The sequence below is a fragment of the Triturus cristatus genome, chromosome 2_1, assembly GCF_964204655.1.
Source record: "Triturus cristatus chromosome 2_1, aTriCri1.1, whole genome shotgun sequence".
In the NCBI taxonomy this organism is placed as follows: Eukaryota; Metazoa; Chordata; class Amphibia; order Caudata; family Salamandridae; genus Triturus; species Triturus cristatus.
Genome location: NC_140581.1, coordinates 87,964,749 through 87,981,564, shown reverse-complemented (window position 1 = coordinate 87,981,564; position 16,816 = coordinate 87,964,749). Strand labels below are relative to the sequence as shown.

The 16,816-nt window shown below is 48.0% G+C and overlaps 1 protein-coding gene across 5 annotated transcripts in view; it reads left to right on the top strand.

The window, feature by feature from the left end:
• Nucleotides 1-16,816, top strand: part of UNC13B (unc-13 homolog B) — a 2,660,654-nt gene that overhangs the window by 2,033,689 nt on the left and 610,149 nt on the right. For all 5 annotated transcript variants that reach the window (XM_085628130.1, XM_085628129.1, XM_085628128.1 and 2 more), the window contains one exon: nucleotides 5,308-5,442. In XM_085628130.1, the coding sequence (XP_085484256.1) occupies nucleotides 5,308-5,442 (135 nt within the window). The remainder of the gene's footprint in view (nucleotides 1-5,307; nucleotides 5,443-16,816) is intronic.

Here is a 16,816-nt window from a genome sequence, read left to right as displayed (position 1 = left end):
CAGAATACATGCTCTTTGATGGTTTTGTTGGATTATTAGGTCAAATCCTACCAGACAGTATAGCTGTATGATTGTGAAAGGCATATTAGGGACATGCTGAAAGGTTCCCTAGGAATGCATTCTGCCCTTTGCTTACCATTGACTTTGTGTTTTGTAACTCACATTTACCTGCATTCTATTTGTTGGCATTATTTATTTGAGACGGTCTAGAATGTCTTTGTCCCTCCCTTGGAGTATTGCCTGTTTACCACCTCTTTGATTGGCTACTTCCATTCCTCCACAAGTGCTTGCTTTCTGGAATTTGCTTCTTTTGTTTTTTTTTAGACCCTCCAGGGCATGGGTGTTCAGTTGTTTGACCTGAAAGCTAGTTCAGGAAGCAGTAAACACACTGTATTTCTTGGAAGAGGTTTTCTGCCTCCTTTCTTTCTGCTTGACTGATTACATATCTCTGCTACTTTGATCTGTACGAGGTTGTTTATTTTGGCCAGTGTTCTTTAATAACAGCATAATTTAAACAATCCTCTTCCTCAATTTCACATCCATGCCATAGGTGCTGGATGTAGGGGAGTAAGGGGGAGAGGAGTGCTGCTGAATCGCCCCCCAAATAACCAGGCTGGAGTTCAGAATTCAATGAACAGTAAACAGGCCTTCACATTTTGTTTTGGGCTCTGTCTTCTAAGTAAGGTTGGTGTTAAATTCTCTAACTTTGCAGTCAGAGAAATGAAATTAATTTGACAATCATACTGGGGGTGGGGAAGGCTGTAGGATGGTATGTTTTTTCCAGCACACAACAATTTTTAAATGCCAGTAAATGGACTGTACAAATATATCAGAATTAGGAAAGCACAAATGAAGCACATTTTTTGTAATTCCGAACTGTGGTGGCAACAAATATTTTAAAACTATCAAAACAAATCAATACACGAGATGACGTTGATTTTGACACTTTGCATGATGTATAATTTTATCAGTAAAACTGTATGCCTGTGCAAATGTAATGATAATTTCAATTGAAAATGTGTTAACTGTAATGGCAGTGCGCTACCACACCATGTTTACTCAACTCTGACACTTCACTCTTTGACATTCTACTCCACAACACTCCACTCTGCACCATTCCGCTCCATGTCACTCTACCCCACAACACTGTTCTCCACAACACTCTTCTCCAGTTCACTCTTCTCCATTTCACTGCAATCCACTCTACTCTGACACTTCACTCTGACTCGCCACTGTATGCCACTCTACGCCAGTCCACTCTGCTCTACCACACACCACTCCACCACACTGCACACCATGAGACTCCACAACGCTGAACTCTATTCCACAACACACTACATGCCATTTCATGCCACTTTACCCTACTTCACTCCACTCTACACCACTCCACACCAATTTACTCCATTCTACGCCACTCCACAACATTCTACTCCATTCTGTGGCACTGCTTCACTCTGACACTCTGCTCCTCTTGATGACACTCAACGCCTCTCGGAGGTTTACGGAATTTCTTGCACTCTAAGCTGCAACACACACTATTGTATGTGCAATGTGGCCAGTGAACCCACACTGTTGTCACGCACCTTGACCAAGTCCACCGTCTCTCACCTGAGCAGACTTCCATCTGTGAGAACATTAGCTTTGGGTATATTTTTTCCCCTCTAGCGTCATCTTCAGTAGCACAAAGTGCAGCACCAGTCTTCTTACCACAGTGGGTACACATAACCACACTTTGGACAATCGTGATAGCTATTGGGTATTCAGCCACCTTTGTCTACTGATTCTCACAATTACATGTCTGCAATGCCATCTGACCTCTCCAGTGCTTCATTTGTTCAGGTTGTGGGAACCAGCTCTTACCTTTCATCAGATTTTGATCCAAAGCAAGTGAGAGAAAGTAAAAAAACGAGAAAAGTGCAGAATAGTAAAACGTGGACAAATGGAGAAACTAGAGAGGATAAAAAAACGGAAAATCTGAAAGATAGATTAAGTGACAGGAAGTGTAGTGTGGTGGAAGAAAGAAGTGTAGCCAAAATTAGGTTACCTCTACATCTATAAACCCCTGCATTCGGTTGTTCTGGTTGTGGGCTCATAAGAAAAACCTTGGGCCCCTGCTCTTTTTTTGTTTACAAATTAAGAATGTGATCCCTGAAATCATAGCTTTCCACTACAGTCAACCTACACGTAGCATCATCTGCTTTAAAGCAATTTTACCGAGCAGCACATTTATCCACTGCTAGGTGATGAGGAAAACGTGTATCATATTCTATGAAAATGTGTTTCCAATGTTCCCAGAGCACTATAAATTACACTGCATTCACCCCCAGCCACCCAATCAGACTCTGGGAGATACCTGAAAATGATAGCCCTAAAGCAGCGACATAATCTCTAGTTGCTCATCTCGCAACCTGCGGCTTTCAAATGCGCTCCAAAAAGACCCCCTCACTCTGTCCATTGCACCACGACTTCTTCCAGGCCAGACCGTTAACTGGTAGATGGTCTGGAGTTGCCCATTTCTGCATCCTTCATTGAACCCTCCATGCTTGATCAACACAGACTGATGCAAACTAGTGCCATACCAGGGGCGCAACTAGACCCAAACACTCCCTTCCAGGGCTGGCCCAAGCATTGGTCGCCCTTGGTGCAACAGTCTTTTTTGGCACCCATCCCCATTTCTCCGTGAATTCCCTCACTACCACTCACCAACAATGCACCTCATCTCTCTATAGCACCTTTCTGACAATCATTTCATTTTTTTAATATCGCTACTCAGAGTTTACTCTCTCAGTTCTGTGATCTGCATGGTCCACGTTCTTTGTGGCAGGCACATTAATCCTCTGCACTGTGTGGGTGGCAGGAGTGCCCATGTGAGTGCACGTTGAGCGATGCGACAGTGTGAGAGTAGGGTAAGAGGAGTGAATGCAGGGTGAGTGAGGTGACCAAATGAATTTGGGTGCGGATGTAAGTGCAGAGTGGGACGAATTAATGCATGATTAGTGATGGGCATGTTTGAGTAAGATTGCCGATTGAGCAGTGAGGGAGACAGGTGAGTGAAGTGTAACATGAGTGCAAGATGAGTAGTGTGCTCGTGTGACTGCAGGATAAGGTACAGGGGGAACAGCGCGAGTGCACTGTGAGTGCAGAGTGATCACTGTGAGTGCAGGGTGAGCGGGTGAATGGTGTGAGTGCAGGGTGATTGCTGTGAGTGCATTGTGATTGCTGTGAGTGCAGGGTGAGCGTGAAAGTGAAGGGCGAGAATGAGGAGTGAGTTGTCTGAATGCAACGTGCACTCCCAGACACTCAGCTTGTTATTGATGGCGGTTTCAGATACAAGTGAAACTATTGGTATTATGGCATTAATCAGGGATCGAGGGTGAAGGAAATAAATAATGTGCTGATCCTGCAACAAACTTCCAGTCTTATGATTAGGGTTGCCAGACTGTACAAAAATAAGCAGTCACCCAAAGCCATATTTTCAGCACTTACCTGTGCATACTTCGAACAACAAATATATATAGAAAGCACTTTTAATTGTGTTGTAGGGCTATCCATGTCTGATAATTAAAGGGAACAAAGAAAAGTCACATTACAAATGAATACATCATTTTTTATTTATAACCCTATTTAATGTCAAGACCGAGGTCTTTGCAGGCTCTTTAAACGACACATGGTTGCCATTTTTCTTTTGGCAACCCTACTTTATATTCCTTTTCATGAAATGTATTCTCACTCTATGGCAGTAAATGTAAAATACAAATGTAGAGAATAGGTGGGGGGGGGGGCAGGGGTTACTGGAACTAGATAAAAAACTAAGCCCCTGTAACCAGTTTACAAAGGTATGTAAATATGCAAATGGTCTTTAAAGACCTGTGAAAAACTCTGGCGTGCCGGAGATCAGACTCCAGAAAGACTCGAGCCCCACTGCTGCAGCCGTCCGGGCTGAGACAAATGATGTGTGGGGCCGGGAGGAGGAGGTTGGGGGGATCTGAAGCCCTTTTAGTCCTCTGGGCATTGCGCGCCTGTGTCATAACATACCCATGTAGGCAATTAGATCATCCTATGTCCGAAGTGACACATTCAGCCACCCTCAAAGTTGAAGTTCTTTCAGAAAAGTCCCCCAATGTTCTTTACTAGTCATACTACTGCACAGGCTACCTCCACAGAAACGTTGGCTGCCATTACAGAGAAGCCCCATGCCCATTATATTTCCACAGCCAGACACATCCTATGTAGGTTTCCCCACAGCTGCTACCTGTCTAGTCAGTCTTATTTTAACAGCTTTTTGACGTCCTTCTCGCCTGACACCAATCCTATTGAATCCTCTTCGCAAAAAAGCGCACAACTCTAATGACGCGTTGCGTAGTTTCACTTGGAGTTATAACTTGGGGTGATATTCCACCACCTGAAAAATTGTGTTGAGTGTTTCCTGGCTCAGAGTTGTCGGGTCTGAAAACTAGACCTGATTATTCTGAACCAAAAGAACCAGATCCTGTGTAATGCCTCTTCAACGTCTCCGCTACTTATGCTTTCTCTTAGCAGGTGGAAAATGCCAGCTAATTTCTCTCTAGAATGTGAGGAAAATCACACAGAAAAGTGATAATAGTTGGTTTTTAGTGAGGGATACCAGCCACAATCAGAGATGCTAGCCCTCTGTTATCCCAACAAATGCTTGCACAGGTGATGCTAAATGTCCTCTAGATGTCTGTATCTTCGTATTGATAACAAAAGCCTCGACTGCAGCTTCACAATATGCAAAAGTCCAATAGATCTACTCTGAGAAGTTCTCTCTGAAAAGTCTTAAAAATCAAGGAATGTGAGTCCAGACGGTGGAATTGATGAGGTGAAGAAAAAACACAATCAAAAACGGTTTCCTTGATTAAAACAGTTGAGTGAGGCAGTCCTAATCCACCATTTATGTCTGTGCAGTACCTGGGAGTAAAGTGAATATTCCCACAACTACTGAATAACAATGGTTGTTGAAGGATTCAAAGTGCAGGACGCCGCCTTACTCCAAAGCTTTGCTAGTTGCTTAACCTGGCTCCTTTCTACTGTATATCCCAGAAGTGTTGAATCCATCACGTTCCTGCCTGCTGTGACTCCAGGATCACAGTGCACAGAGTGAGAGAAGGTCCAATCGCAGTCCCGGTTAAAGTGGACAAGCTACGTCCAACCAGACAAGGCATCACGCTCATTGTTGTTTTTAGAAGGTTGTACTTATGAGTCCTTTGATATTTTTGCAGTACGTCACACTTTTGATATTAGTATTCCATTTGTGATGTTTTTTTAACTCTTTGTTCCTCCCAAAAGGTCCAAGAACTTCAGAGTCCTCCCCGCGCCAGTCAAGTAGTACGGGACTGTGTGAAAGCGTGCCTTAACTCTACCTATGAATACATTTTCAACAACTGCTATGAGCTTTATAGTCGCGAGTATCAGACAGATCCAGTGAGTACATGTGTTTTATGTTTTTTATAGAAATATGTTTGTCAAGAAAAGAAAATTGGAGAAGACCTTGTTACACAGCATTCTAAAGAAAAATCACTAACCATTATGGGAATTTAGTCCTACTTCCCTGGTATTTATTTGACTAGTTACCAAAGTATATCAGGAGGATTTTTACGTTCCCCAAGAAAGAATGGACATACTCCGTGGGGGTGATGACCCCCATTTATCTTCCCCAATTGTAACACCATTGGACTAGTTGGACTCTAAAGAGAAGACTTCACTCCTTAGTTTAGTAAATCTTTACGTACATGACTTACCTGCCTATTTCTTATTGTGTCTCCATGCTAAAGTCTGCCAAAAGTGGAATGCATTGTTCTCAAATGTGGGAGCCGTGCTTCAGGATGGCTACTTTCTTTAACACATTTTTACACCATTCACAATCCCCTAGCACTACTATAGAGAGAGCCATCAAGGTTAGACTGTGTAGACAAAAGCTCAGCCCACTGCTACAAGATTTTAGCTGACCTGTGGGGTAATCCCAGCACTCTTAAATTATCCGACCTCCTAATGTTGTTTAATGTTTTGATCCTGGTTTCTACTTGCAGTGTCACTGCCGATGCACCCTGCCTAAACTCTGCAAACCTTCTTTCATACTCGCGTGCAGCAGTATGTACCCTTGTGATCTCTAATGTCGTTGCCACAGTTTTGACACATTCAATTCTTTTTCTAGCATGCCCTGAAAGGAGAGACAATAACACAAGGAATCTCCAAATACACTTCTTATTTCAGTGACTGTAACCCAGTGCAAAGTACGATAAATGAAATGACTTTCACTATAATGGGATGTTCCTTAGCGTTGCATGATAGTGCAGTTATTCGCTGGCAGTAGCCTTACAGTTGTTATGAAGTAAATACTGCTTTTTAGCTTTCAAGTTTCTTTAATATAGAGCTTAGGATGTTTGTATTCTCAACACATTAAGCTCCCTTAGTCCTTTCCTCTTCAAGGCCTATTAAAGTGTTTTGCAAAGAAGTCTTTTTGTTTACAAGTGGTGGTCTCAGCCTATTTTTATCTTTTTGTTTTCTTCAAGCAGTCAATAGTGGGGGAGAATGGGGTGTTGTGCATATTTTGTCTACTGAATCTCCTCCTCCATAAGATGTATTATTGCAGTTATAACGAAGAACCTGAATTTCAGGGAGAGCCTAATATCTTTGTAGAGAATTGTGTTGCTCGGTCAGGGTGCGGGTAGGGTATTTATTGTTGGATGTGGATAACGCTGCCTCCTGGGGGTATATGTGACTCATAGAGGATCAGTGACCTCCATTGAACTTTGAAAGTGGTGGGGTATAAGTATGGTGTTCCAGTTTAACTAAGCCCAACATCCTTAAGAGATTATGAAAAGGAGGAGTCACCTCTGGGAAAAATTTTAATAAAGTCATGGTTAAATAGTACCTTGCATAGACATTTTCATATAAATTGGCTAAAAATCCAAAGATTCAGGAGGCATGACTATTACCAAGAGTATCACGGCTCACCAACACCAAGAAAGACTTGAAATATAAGTGGCAAAATTGAATCTTTCAACAGTGTCTTGTAAGGACTTTTAAGTGAAAGGGCTTATTTGTATTACAGGCAGGTAATCAAATCTGGCTATGCAGGATCAAATGTTCAAAATCATTTTTGCGTCTTTATTCGTATCATTTTTTCCAATGTATACCTCAATTGTAGATTCTTAGTTATATCTTATGATTCAAACTTGGAATGGGCAGGATAAACAAAAAGATTTTTCAGATTTATATTTTCGCCGGAGGATTCCTCATTTATTGAATATCTCCAGGTGCCAGCCTGGATTTGGAAACTTTTCCATAGCTACCCTGTGCCGATAGGGGCGATGACTCCCATCTCGATCCTGAAAGCTAAGCCGCAGTGACACTATTGGAACAATAAAGCACCCATCCGAAGCTCTGATGTAAATTCCTTGTTTTCAGTACCCTTCAGTGTGGATACAGAGATACTCTCCTCGTTGTTTCTGTTACTGGTAATGATTTTCCACTGACATTTTCGTCAGAAGAATTTCCCCCAATGCAGCACTCGGGGAATTTCACTTCCCAAGACGTCATGGTTTAAGCCCTGTTGTGAGTTTAAAATGGAAATGTCCATCTCAGACCCCAGTATGGTCTGCCTATAGTGCTTGGGGTCAAGGCACAACTTGAAGTTATGCCTTATGCAACCCAAGGCCATAAATGCCTATGAAGCTAAAACTTTCAGATCAAGGTCTCCTTACTTATCTATTTCATCACCTTCTTGGAAGACCTCCAGGGAACAACACATGAATCGTAAAAAGAGTAAACATGGAAGGAATTTGCCTCAACACCATCTGAGGCCTAATGGCAAATCTTCTCTACCCGCAATGCTTCCTGTGAAGTCATTCTCAGAGCTGGCGCTGGTTGACAATGCTCGACTCCAGTTATGTGGCCGGCACCAGTTCCAGGACTCTCGCCAGACCCCATCTGATAAAGAGTTTTAGCTGCAGATTCCTTACCTTAAAATTCTCCCCAGGCGTCAGACTGTAACCAGAAATGTTTAATGAGCAGTACCTCTGCTGGCTGGTAGGTGGCGTAGTTTAACTCCATGTGGTGTCTTTGGCATCATTCATGCCGGAAGTGACGTGCGCAGTGCCTATATAGGCGCCACCCCAGTGCGCTGAGATCTGTTCATTTCTTTCCGCGACAGTCAGAGCAGATCTGGAGAAGAGCAACCCCCAGTCACTTTTTGACATATCTTTTTTGAACTTTTGTCAAAGGCTTTATTGAGACTTTGTCCTCTGGCGTAGCAGGGATATCCACAAGGAAGTCTGGTATCTGAAAGAAACACGTTAGTTATAGATTCCTTACCTTAGAATTACCCCCAGGCGTAAGACTGGATCCGGAAAGTTTTTTCCTCAGCAGTCCCTTTGCGCGTCGGAAGGTGGCGTCGGTCGGCTCCGCGTCCGTCGTCGGCGTCGTGGTCGCCGGGATGACATCGCGGCTGCTACTTAGACGCCACCCTTGCGCGCTGACGTCAGTTCTTTTTTTTTTCGCGCCAGCCAGCGCAGTACCTTAGTCATTTTTTGACTAGGTATTTCTCGACTTTTGTCGACTTCTTGTTTCGAGTCTTCAACTCCAAACAGGTGCACGAGGAATGCCCGGTTTCAAGGCCCGCGGTTCCTGTAACTGACTGATGTCGGTAACGGATCCGCACCGCGTGTGCCTCTTTTGCCTGGAGCGCGACCACGACCCCAAGTCGTGCTCCGACTGTCGGTCGATCGCGCCAAAGGCTTTGCGGGAGCGGTCCTGAAAGCTGCCTGAACGTCAACAGTCAGCTCCGTGCCGTGCGAGGTCCCGGTCGAGAGGGAGGTCGAAGGACTGGTCGCGAAGCCACTACCATTCCGGTTCCAAATCATTGAATTCTTCGCACTCGGGTAAGTCGAAGCATAAGAAGAAGTCGAAGAAGCATCGTCGCTCTTCGACTTCTCGTAGGTCGGCCGACCCGACGAGGCACACGGGTGGTGCCACTCCTGCGGCTCCGCAAGCGGAGCCCGAAGGGACGACTCCAGGCTTCCCTCCCTTTCCAGGACCCGAAGCGACCCCCGCCCAGCTTCGTACATTCTACGAGGCGATGCATGCCATCTTTGGGCGGACCAACCCCGCCGGCGCGCCTCCGGGCCCCGCAGACTCAGGTGGGGGGCCTAGGTCTTTCCTGCTGGTTGCTCTGGCCCCGGCACCGCAGGCCCCCCTTGGATCCAGGCCTGGATCGGCACAAGTTAACCTCGTTACACCTCCACCGGCGCCGCTCCCTATGGCACCACTACCGCGTTCGGCGCTGGTTGGCTCCCTGGTCGGCATCGACCCCGGCCTCCAACCCGACGTGGACACGGAGCCGGACCGACGTTGGCTGATGCCAGATCCGGCGCCGATGGGTACTTTTGTCCCTGTGTTCCACCCTGGCCAGTTTCAGCCAGATTGGAAGCCATAGGAGGGGGAGGAGGACTGGGAAGGGTCAGGTGACCCTTTAAATGACCATTTCGATGCTGAACTGGAGGATGCCAGTGGTCTTGACACTTCTCCCGACCTTGGCATGTTGTCTCCTCCTACCGTGGCTACGGAGAAGGGAGCGTCATACGCAGTGGGGTTGCGTAGGGTGGCCGAGGCTCTCAACCTAGAGCTTCCTACGGTGGCTGTCAGGACTAACCTCTTGACTGAGGTGCTTCATCTGGAAGCAAGCTCTTCGGAGCCCCTGCTGCCATTTAATGAGGCCCTCATCGACATCCTTTTGGGCACATGGTCGCCAGACGCCACTGCCCGGCTCTGGGCGACCCCACTTTCCTCTCCCAACACCCCACCCCGGAGAGCTTGGTGGTCCAAGCCTCCACCTCCAAAAGCGCCTTCCCTACCGCTCCACTGGAAAGGGAATCCAAGAAGCTGGACCACCTTGGCAAGAAAATGTTCTCTTCCGCCAGCTTAGGACTGCGGTCTGTAAACACCACGTCTCTTGGGCCGTTATTCGCACTCAGTGTGGGATACGGTCGCGCAAGTGCTGCCTTAGTGTCCGGAGGAGGCCGAGGCAGTGCTCTCTCAGGCTTTTGCCACTGGGAGAGATGCAGCAAAGTTTATGATCCGTTGTGGGCTGGGCACCGCCGACTCTCTGGGCAGGACCATTTCAACGTCTGTAGCTTCGGCGCTACGCCTGGATGAGGTCCACTGGCTTTTATGGGGATGTCCAGAACACTTTGATGGACATGCACTTTGATGGCCATTACCTTTTTGGCAACAAAGCAGACAACGCCCTAGAGCGCTTCATGGCTATGGCCAAGTCCTTGGTCCTCTCCTCCCGTTTGGCGCAATCTGCTTTTTGACCCTTTCATGGCTACGGAAGGGGTGCCCCGCTACGTCCCACCCAGGGCCGCAGGCCGCAGCAAGTTACCCAACCTTCACGCGGCCGGGGACGTGGAAACAACCTTTGTGGTTCCGGGGGCCAGCGGGCGGGCCAGTCCACCAACCCCCTTCTGCAGCAGCCTCCAAACGCTTCTAGTCCGACCTTTCAGGCCCATCAAATGCCAGTGAGCGGCAGGATTCTCCATTACCTCCCACACTGGCGCACCATCACTTTGGACAGGTGGGTTTTGCATATAGCCCGAAGGGGCTACTCCCTCCACTTCGAGACTACCCTCCAGCCATGCCACCACATGTCGGAGGATCATCTGGCCCTTCTCCAGCAGAAAGTTATGGCTCTCTTGGCCAAGAGAGCCATCGAGCTCATTCCTGTACCAGAATTAGGTTGTGGTGGTTATTCCCACTACTGTCTGGTTCCCAAGAAGGACAAGGGCCTGCGTCCAATCTTGGATCTCAGGGACATCAATCGCTTCCTGCGAAAGGAGAAGTTCAAGATGTTGACGCTTGCTCAGGTCTTGTCTGCCCTCGACCCGCAAGACTGAATGGTAGCGTTGGACTTGCAGGACGCTTATTTTCCCATCCCTGTCCTGCCGGCCCACTGGCGTTACCCTCGGTTCACGGTGGGCCACAAGCACTTTCAGTTTACCGTGCTCCCCTTTGGCCTTACCAGCACCCCTCGGGTGTTCACGAAAGTGATGGCAGTGGTCGCAGCTCATCTGCGCAGATCAAGGGTTTCAGTCTTCCCCTATCTCGAAGACTGGCTGTTGAAGGCGGGCTCGCACCCGGCAGTCGTCTCCCACCGCCAGACAGCGGCCGACCTCCTGCATTTGCTGAGGTTCTCCATCAATGTGCCAAAGTCGCACCTGATTCCATTTCAGAAGCTTCTCTTTATCGGAGCAGTTTTGGACACGACGCGGTTTCAGGTCTATCCTCCCGAACAGCGAGTCCGGGATATTCAGGCTATGATTCTGAACTTTCAGCCTCTATCCCGGGTTTCGGTCAGAATGACCCTGAGACTGCTGGGCCTCATGGCCACCTGCATCCTGCTGGTCGATCATGCCAGGTGGCATATGCGGGCTCTGCTGTAGGACCTGAAGTTCCACTGGGCGCAGCATCAGGGGAATCTGTCCGATTGCGTCCAGATCTCGGAGGGCACTGCTCAACAACTGCAGTGGTGGCTCACGAACCAGGATTGGGTCAATGGCAGCTCCCTCTCCTTTCCCCAACCAGACCACACTGTGGTGACGGACGCATCCCTTCTGGGATGGGGCGGCCACATGAGAGAGGCTGAGATCAGAGGACTCTGGTCTCCGGCGGAGTCCGGGCTTCACATCAACCTTCTGGAGCTCCAGGCGATTCGTCTTGCACTGAAGGCATTCCTTCCCTCTGTCCGGGGAAGTGTAGTGCAGGTGTTCACGGACAACACCACCGCCAGGTGGTATTGCAACAAACAGGGCGGGATGGGGTCATGGATCCTATGTCAGGAGGCCCTTCGCCTCTGGACATGGCTTGAACATCAGGGCATTTCCTTGGTGGTTCAACACCTGGCCGGGTCTTTGAACGCCAGGGCGGACAAACTCAACCGCAGGTGCATGATGGATCACGAATGACGTCTTCACTCGGAGGTGGAGCAAGGTCTATTTCAACAGTGGGTAGAGCCTTAGTTCGATCTATTCGCCACTGAAGAGAACGTGCAATGTCAGCAATTCTGCGCGTTGGAATTTCAAGATGGCACTCGCTCGGCAACGCTTTTCGTGGCAAGTGGAGTTGTGGTCTGTTGTACGCCTTTCCGCCTATACCACTTCTGCCCAGAGTGCTGAAATAGATCAGGCGCGACCGGGCCTAAGTCATTCTTGTGGCTCCGGATTGGGCACGAAGAGTCTGTTATCCCGAGCTGCTCAACATGGCCATCGATCCTCCGATCAGACTGCCACTGCGTGAGGATCTTCTGTCGCAGCAGCAGGGGACGGTCCTCCACCAGAACCTGTCCAGTCTCCCCCTCCTTGCGTGGAGATTGAGCGGCAGTAGTTGACGTCTTTTGACCTGCCTCCTGAAGTCTGTGACGTAATCTTGGCAGCCAGGCGTCCCTCCACTAAGACGGTATATGCCTGTAGGTGAAACAAATTTGTGGCATGGTGCACAGCAAATGCTGTGGATCCCCTTTCTGCCCCTCTTTCTGAAGTTCTCTTGTTTCTTCTCTCTTTAGCCCAGCAGGGCTCTGCTCTGGGCACTATCAAGGGCTATCTTTCAGCCATCTCTGCTTACCTTCGGTTGCCTGATCAGCCTTCTCTTTTCAAGTCCCCGGTAGTTTACCGTTTCCTAAAAGGCTTAACGCATCTTTTTCCTCCAATCCACTTGGTTATGCCTCAGTGGGACTTGAACTGTGTGCTAACCTATCTCATGTGTGCTCCCTTTGAGCCACTGCATAACTGTCCTTTACGCCTTCTTACCCTTAGAACTGCTTTCCTGGATAGCCATCACTTCTGCTAGAAGAGTGAGTGAACTCCAGGCTCTTTCTTCAAAACTTCCTTTCCTGTCGGTTCATCCGGACAAGGTGGTTCTCAGGACCCGTCCATCCTTTCTTCCTAAGGTGGTCACTGCCTTCCACATCGGGCAGACCATTACTTTGCCCACCTTCTTTCCGCATCCTTCAGAGGAAGAAGATTTCTCTACTTTACTTTATACCCCAAGCTCTGTTATGCTATGTTATTACTTTATATGCGTTGTTCTTGTATGCTTGTTCTTGTATGCTATGTTTTACTAAATGTGCTACTCATACCGGCTCACTATGTAAAGCGCTCTGTTACCCTACCTTGGGTATGGTTCACGCTATAGAAAACTCTAAGAATAAAATAAAATAAATAAAAGAAGAGAGGCTCCACCGTCTGGACCCAAATCGTGCGCTCTCCTTCTATCTGGATCGCACAAAAGAGTTCCGGGTGGATGATCAACTTTTTGTTGGCTACGTAGGTGCAAAGAAGGGTTGGGTTAGACAAACACACCATTTCTCGATGGGTCGTGCTGTGTATTAAGGCTTGTTATTCTCTGGTTAAAAAGGAGCCTCCAGTCAGGCTATGCCCTCACTCCACCAGGGCGACGACAGCCACTTCTGCCTTGGGAAGAGAAGTGCCTCAGAATGACATCAGTCAGGCAGCCACGTGGGCATCGCTGCACACGTTCACCAAACACTTCTGTCTGGACAGCCAAGTCAGGAGAGACGGCTTCTTTGGCCCTTCTGTTCCCCAGAACTTTCTGGTGTGATCTTAGTTTGCAGACCCACCACCAGTGTTGGTTTTGCTGGGGTATCTATTCTAAGGTAAGGAATCTATAACTAACGTGTTTCTTTCAGATGCACAAGTTACTTACCTTCGGTAACGATATATCTGTAGGAAACATTAGTTAGTTATAGATTCCTTAACACCCCTCCCATCCTCCCCGTTCTGCAAACTGATTTCTAGGGTTAAGGACATCCTTTCAGGGCCCTAGTTTTGTGCACCAGTGGTCAGTGTCTTGCATGGCTCTGCGTTTCTGGCGCGGAAAGTCATGTACAGAACTGACGTCAGCGAGCTAGGGCGCCGTCTAAGTAGGTGCCGCAACGTCATCCTGGCGACCACGACGACGGATGCGGAGCCGACCGATGCCACCTTCCGACGCGCAGAGGTACTGCTGACGAGAAAACTTTCCGATTCCATTCTGATACCTGGGGGTAATTCTAAGGTAAGGAATCTATAACTAACTAATGTTTCTTACAGATATATCGTTACCAAAGGTAAGTAACTTGTTCTTTAAGCCCTGAAAATCAGGTCTGTTAGGATAAGCACTTTGCTTGTTTGGTCCTGCAGGACTTTATGGTTTAAGCCGTTTTCGCGTACCCACCTCCGGGAAGGTATTGCTTGGGCAGCTATTCTAAGGTAATGTATCTGCGACTAGAAATCTCTTATCAGATGAGCAAGTTACTTACCTTCCTATCTGGTAAAGAAACTGTCTATCTGCAGATTCCTTACCGACGCACCCATCCTCCACGCTCTTCAAATGCAGTCTTAGGCACAGAACTATTAGCTTGTTGATGCCCCTAGTTTTTCACGGCTCAGCACTTATGGCGTGAAAACTTACAAAGAGAAAATATCAGCGTGCTGGGGTGGCGCCGATATAGGCACATTGCACGTCCCTTTCCTCTTGGACATCGCTATGCGGACCCAAACGATGCCACCTACTTCCGTACAGGGGTACTGCTCATGAAAAAGTTCCAGATCCCGTTTGACGCCTGGGGATAATTCTAAGTTAAGGAATCTGCGGTTAGATAAAGTCTCCACCCGATAAGGAGTCACCGAAGGTAATTACTGAATTTCTCCAGTACTGATGCTGTTCATGGTACTGACTCCAGCTTATTTGGAGTTTCTGGTGCTAGGGTCTGAGCCATCCCCTTTACTTTACGCAGTGGTTGAAATATTCCAGCATGCATCGGCCCCCTCTGGTTCACCTCTGGCCCCATGGGGCCTTTCATGGCTCACTGGGAATCCTGCTGGCGTTTCCTCCCTTGGCTCCATGCTTCCCGACTGTTCCCCATGGAACACCACCGGCACTGAGATTTTTGCCAGTAGACAGTTAACGGTGCCACTATCAACATTATTACTGGCTATGCTGATGCTGTAGGTGAGTAGGACCTGCTTCACATTGGTACCCCCACTTTTTGCTGGTGTTTCACTGTTTTTCGACCTTATTCTGGCTGTGGCCCTGATAATCAGGACCACAGCGTAGCTGCTTCGTCTCTAAAATGGTTTGCATGTACATTAGATACATATCTAATTGGATACTGGAGTGCCTTGTAAGCCCCTAGTATATGGTATGCTTTGTACCTAGGGCATAGGTATCTCAGAGGCCTACCAGGGCCTGGGAAGCACTCCAAAATGGCACCCCAGGACTGCTACTGCAGCCTGGGTAAGGGTGTGCTTGCACCCCTTATCGTGGTATAGGCTATCTATATCCACATATATACAAACACATATAAACCTATAAGTCACTCCTATGGCAGGCCTTGACAATCCTGAAGGCAGAGTGCTTGGTTTTGTGTGAGAGGGTGCCCAAGCATGAGCTGAGCCCCTCTGCAGCTTTCGGAAATCCTTCCTTATGGCTGTTCTGTGATACAGCCATACCATATACTCGTAAGTGCATTATAACCTCGCGGTAAATGCTAACTTTGGAATGGCTGCATCAAAACGTGTCGTGTTTGGTGTCAAACGCTTTGGAATACTACCCCTCTCCCCCCCTGACAGTTCTGGCGGCGGGGGTAGCATTCCACCTTTCCAGAGGGAGAGACATGTTCACACTGGTCAAACCCGGTAGGACTTTCCTGAGCCCTGACATCACAAAATGGATGCCTCTGCCACAGACACGGGTCTGGCCTCCTGCTACTGACCGAAACTCCGGCAGGGGAGGCCTGGACAATAGGTTTCCTGTCGAAGGGAGGTGTAACCACTGTAGGAGAGTAGGGTCTGCTTCCTATGGTCACCCCCGCTTTTTGCTTTTGCTTTACTGGTTTTCGACTTATATGTGGCTGTGGGCCTGCTAATCAGACCCACAGCCCAGCTGTTCTCTCTCTAAATTCATACTATGTACTTTAGGTACATAACCCAATTGGTAAGGATCACCTTATGGGGCCCTGTACAGTGTACCTTAGGTACCCAGGGCATAGGTGTACCCTAGGCCTACCAGGGGCTGCAGCATGCATTATGCCACCCCTGGCTGGCCTCCCATCATGACACAACTGGCTGGTCACTCATCTGGGGCAAGGTCGTGTAATCACCCCTTGCTTAGGTGTAGTATCCCTATACCTACTTCATATATAGACACATGGGTAACCGGTCAGCCACTCCTATGGCAGGCCTTAACAATCCTGGAGGCAGAGTGCTTGGTAACATGTGAGATGGTGCTCTAGCATGAGCTGAGCCTGTCTGCAGCTTTCGGAACCATGTCCTTATAGCTGTTCTATGATATCGCCTACCATATACTCTTAGAGTGCCTTATAATCCTCGCGGTTATTGTAACTATGGTTTGGCTTTATCAAAACATGTCGTGTAAGGTGTCTAACACTTTGGAATACTACCCCCACACCATTTCTGGCGATGAGGATAGTATTCCCCCCTTCTAGAGGGAGAAGACATGTTGAAATCCTACTTACCCGGTTAAAGTTAACCAGAGCCCCAGCATCACAAAATGGATGCTGCTGCCACGGACACAAGTCTGACCTCCTGCTGCTGGGAGTCCTTCCAGCGAAGGAGGCTTGGACAATAGGTTTCCTGCCTTGGGAGGTGCTAGCACCACCCCAGACAGGACTTAGTGTATTGGGGCAGGGAGGGATGAAAGAAACGAGAGACTGCCTGGGGCACACAAGGTGTCCCATGCATAGCCCGGTTCAAACCGGTGCTGGGGCACTCCAGCCCCAGCC